General features: G+C 44.2%; 1 protein-coding gene across 1 annotated transcript; it reads left to right on the top strand.

Annotated features, from left to right (window-relative positions):
• Window positions 1-804: 804 nt before the first annotated feature.
• On the top strand, window positions 805-2,561 carry LOC148864111 (Eukaryotic aspartyl protease family protein). Its single transcript, XM_088979879.1, has one exon. It carries the CDS (start codon window positions 924-926, stop codon window positions 2,349-2,351), a length of 1,428 nt encoding a protein of 475 aa, XP_088836005.1. The 5' UTR covers window positions 805-923; the 3' UTR covers window positions 2,352-2,561.
• Window positions 2,562-3,393: the final 832 nt, after the last annotated feature.

Below are 3,393 nucleotides of genomic sequence, written 5' to 3'. Positions count from 1 at the left end.
AAAATTTGCACCATCTAGTTCCTACCTCAATCCTCTCCTATAAAGTGGAGAGACCACATCATCCTGTTCCTACCCCATTCCTAAACAACTAATCATCATCTTATTACCTCCATTTTCTTTCATATTAGATGGGAAAACATCATTAGTTACTTCTCACAAAGTAAAAGTGAAGCGAAATTTTCACAGCCTATTTAACTCCCATGCATTAGTTACACTGATGCAAATGAAATTAATTATCAGTGCAAACAAACTGAGGCCTAGCAAAAACACATAGGAAAATATAGGCATACACATACATACCTGCATTATTTTTTAGGAAAAATTCCACTTTAGTATTCTGAAGTTTGGGGGTAGTGTCAAATTAGTACCGGAACACCAGGTATGCCTTCTTAATTAGGTAAAGAAAAGCTGAATCTTTTGGATTGATTAAAGGGAAAGATTACTTTTATCTAACATCTCAGTATCTAATATTAAACTAATTCCTACTGATAAAAATATTCAAAATGAAAAAGAACTTTTTTGAGTGGAAAAGTTAAAACTAAATTATATTTTATATGAACATTCTCTTCAGCCATTGAATCTCCACTTAAGTGGAGGAACTAATGAAAGTGTAAGAGAGTGTTTGTCTTTCCTAGGATGCAGACCAAGAGTTTGGAAAATTAAACATAACCCTTAATTAAGAAAAGAGAAATTAAGGAAGGAAAAAGAAAAGAAAATCAACAGATGACACTTCCCCCCAATCAATCAAAACTATAGTACGTATAAACTATAAAGAACAAAAACAGCCCCATCACTCAATTATTTCCCTCCAGTCCTCTCCACTCTTTTCAAGCCCAACAACTCAAATAAATCAGCCCTCAATTCAACCCCTGCATATACAACAAGTTCTGTCTGAACCAAAAGAAGAAAAAATCAAAAGAACGATGGTAGTCATAAAAGCTCTACTCATGGTAGTGGTGCTACTAGGTGGTGCTACCACCCAAGCTCTCTTCACCCTTCAGGATGTTGATTATCAACACTTGAACGTCCGAGAAACGATAGCGACCACAAAGGTCCAGCGTTCTGAGATGAAAAGTTATCAAGAATTCTTAGAAAGCAATGACAGAGGTGAAGCTGAGGGGAGGTGGAAGCTGAAGTTAGTTCACAGAGACACGATCTTTATGGGGAATTACTCCACTCACCGCCAGCGTCTCGACGAACGCATCAAAAGAGATGTCAAAAGGGTCGCCAGCCTGACCCGCCGCCTGAGCGGCGGTGGTGGTGTTGGCTACGAGGTGGAAGACTTCGGATCAGAGGTAATTTCAGGCATGGAGCAGGGCAGTGGAGAATACTTTGTGCGGATAGGAGTTGGGAGTCCTCCAAGGAATCAATACATGGTACTTGATTCTGGGAGTGACATAGTCTGGGTGCAATGTCAGCCTTGTAGTCAGTGCTATCGCCAGTTGGATCCAGTTTTCGACCCTGCTGCCTCGGCCACCTTCGCAGGTGTAGCTTGCAGCTCCACCGTGTGCGGGCGCCTTGAGAACACCGGCTGCCGTGCCGGCCGTTGCCACTACGAGGTGTCCTATGGTGATGGGTCATACACAAAAGGGACCCTTGCGCTGGAGACGCTCACCTTTGGCCGCACTGTAGTCCAGAACGTAGCCATCGGCTGTGGGCACAGGAACCGTGGCATGTTCGTTGGGGCTGCGGGGCTGTTGGGCCTTGGCGGAGGCTCAATGTCATTCGTTGGGCAGCTCGGAGGTCAGACGGGTGGTGCCTTCGGCTACTGCCTAGTGAGCCGTGGCACAGACTCATTTGGATCAGTGGCGTTCGGACGTGGAGAGATGCCAGTGGGTGCTGCATGGGTCCCACTGCTACGAAACCCACGGGCCCCAAGCTTCTACTTTGTTGGGCTTGCTGGTCTAGGAGTGGCAGGCATCCCTGTGCCACTGCCGGAGGATGTGTTTGGGCCGTCGTCGGGGTATGGAGAGGGAGGCGCCATCATAGACACGGGGACTGCAGTGACCAGGTTGCCAAGAGCAGCTTACGAGGCGTTACGTGACTCGTTTATCGCCGGAACGGCAGGCCTTCCGAGGGCGTCTGGAGTCTCCATCTTTGACACATGTTACGATCTTTCGGGGTTCCAGACAGTACGAGTGCCAACAGTGTCGTTTTACTTGTCGGGTGGGCCGATACTGACACTTCCGGCGAGGAACTTTCTGATTCCGGTGGATGAAGTGGGGACGTTCTGCTTTGCCTTTGCAGCCTCAACAGGGCTTTCCATCATTGGGAACATTCAGCAAGAAGGGATCCAGATATCCATTGATGGAGCAAATGGATATGTAGGGTTCGGTCCCAGCACCTGTTAGCTAGGAATAGTAAATTTTTTAGATGGCTGGGAGTTGTGAGTAATGGTAGATGTTAGTGAAAAATGAGGCTATTAAGTGTACTGATATATTTATGTTCTCTTGTATTGTGTTCTGGGTATTTAACTACTGATCAGTATTACAAAATTCGTATTATGAATCTGTCTTTGTACTCCATTAATACTGAAATTTCTGCCAAATTCTCTTGATCATGAATCTTGATTTGTTTTTTTGTGTTTGTAAATAGAACCAAATAATAAAACAAGACTTCATATAATTGGGAGAAGGCTTAGAAGATGATGATTACATAATTAGCATTAGGGGTATAGACAAAAAGAGACCCACTGCAGTTCCCCATTCCTACTTTGAAGAGATGTCCACTGACCAACAACTGCCGGAGAGAGAGGAGAGAGAGAGGGGGGGATGAGGGTAAATGTGTAAATGAAGCTGACGGTCAAAATTCTCAAAGGAAAAGAAATATAAAAGGTCCATTTTGGGACGTAGAGCAGTACTTTGAAGCTTGGACATGTAACATAAAGAGCACCCAATAGATCACTTTACCCCTGCCCTACTTGGTTGGGTTTTTCATTTTTGTGCATCGTTTTCAATGCTCATTGCCCAATGCCTCGTCTTCTCAGTCTCTCACATATGAGAGAGAGAGAGGGAGAGAGAAAGAGAGAGAGAGGCAGAAGGTTGGTGGACATGTGAAGTGAAAGTGAAGCCAATGGAGTTTCGGTCCACCTTCAGCGGTGCCAAAGTTGGGATCATTCGAATCATTCGAACAATCACTTTTACCGAGGAATTTGCTTTCGCATCTCTTTGAAGTTTGAAGATAGAGCTAGGACTCCGATTCTTTATCTGTTGAATTACGGTGCATGCATGATGCATGATGCACGGAAGAAGACTACATCTCCTAGTTGAAACCTTTATTTTTTTTTTCTCTTTTGAATTGAATTGTGGTGGGATTTTTTCGGTGGGTACCTAGCTATTTGTCCAAGGAAATATTCCTCTGGGTTCATATAAAACCTTTTAGTCTTTTACTCTT

This window comes from Nelumbo lutea, chromosome 3, assembly GCF_056320005.1.
Source record: "Nelumbo lutea isolate HS-2025 chromosome 3, American lotus-T2T, whole genome shotgun sequence".
Classification (NCBI taxonomy): domain Eukaryota; kingdom Viridiplantae; phylum Streptophyta; class Magnoliopsida; order Proteales; family Nelumbonaceae; genus Nelumbo; species Nelumbo lutea.
The sequence above is the reverse complement of the archived record's forward strand: the minus strand, read 5'-3'. Positions and strand labels throughout refer to the sequence as shown.

Bases quoted from the DNA above. Each gene is read 5' to 3' on its own strand.
- LOC148864111 (XM_088979879.1), top strand. From the start codon at position 924: ATGGTAGTCATAAAAGCTCTACTCATGGTAGTGGTGCTACTAGGTGGT.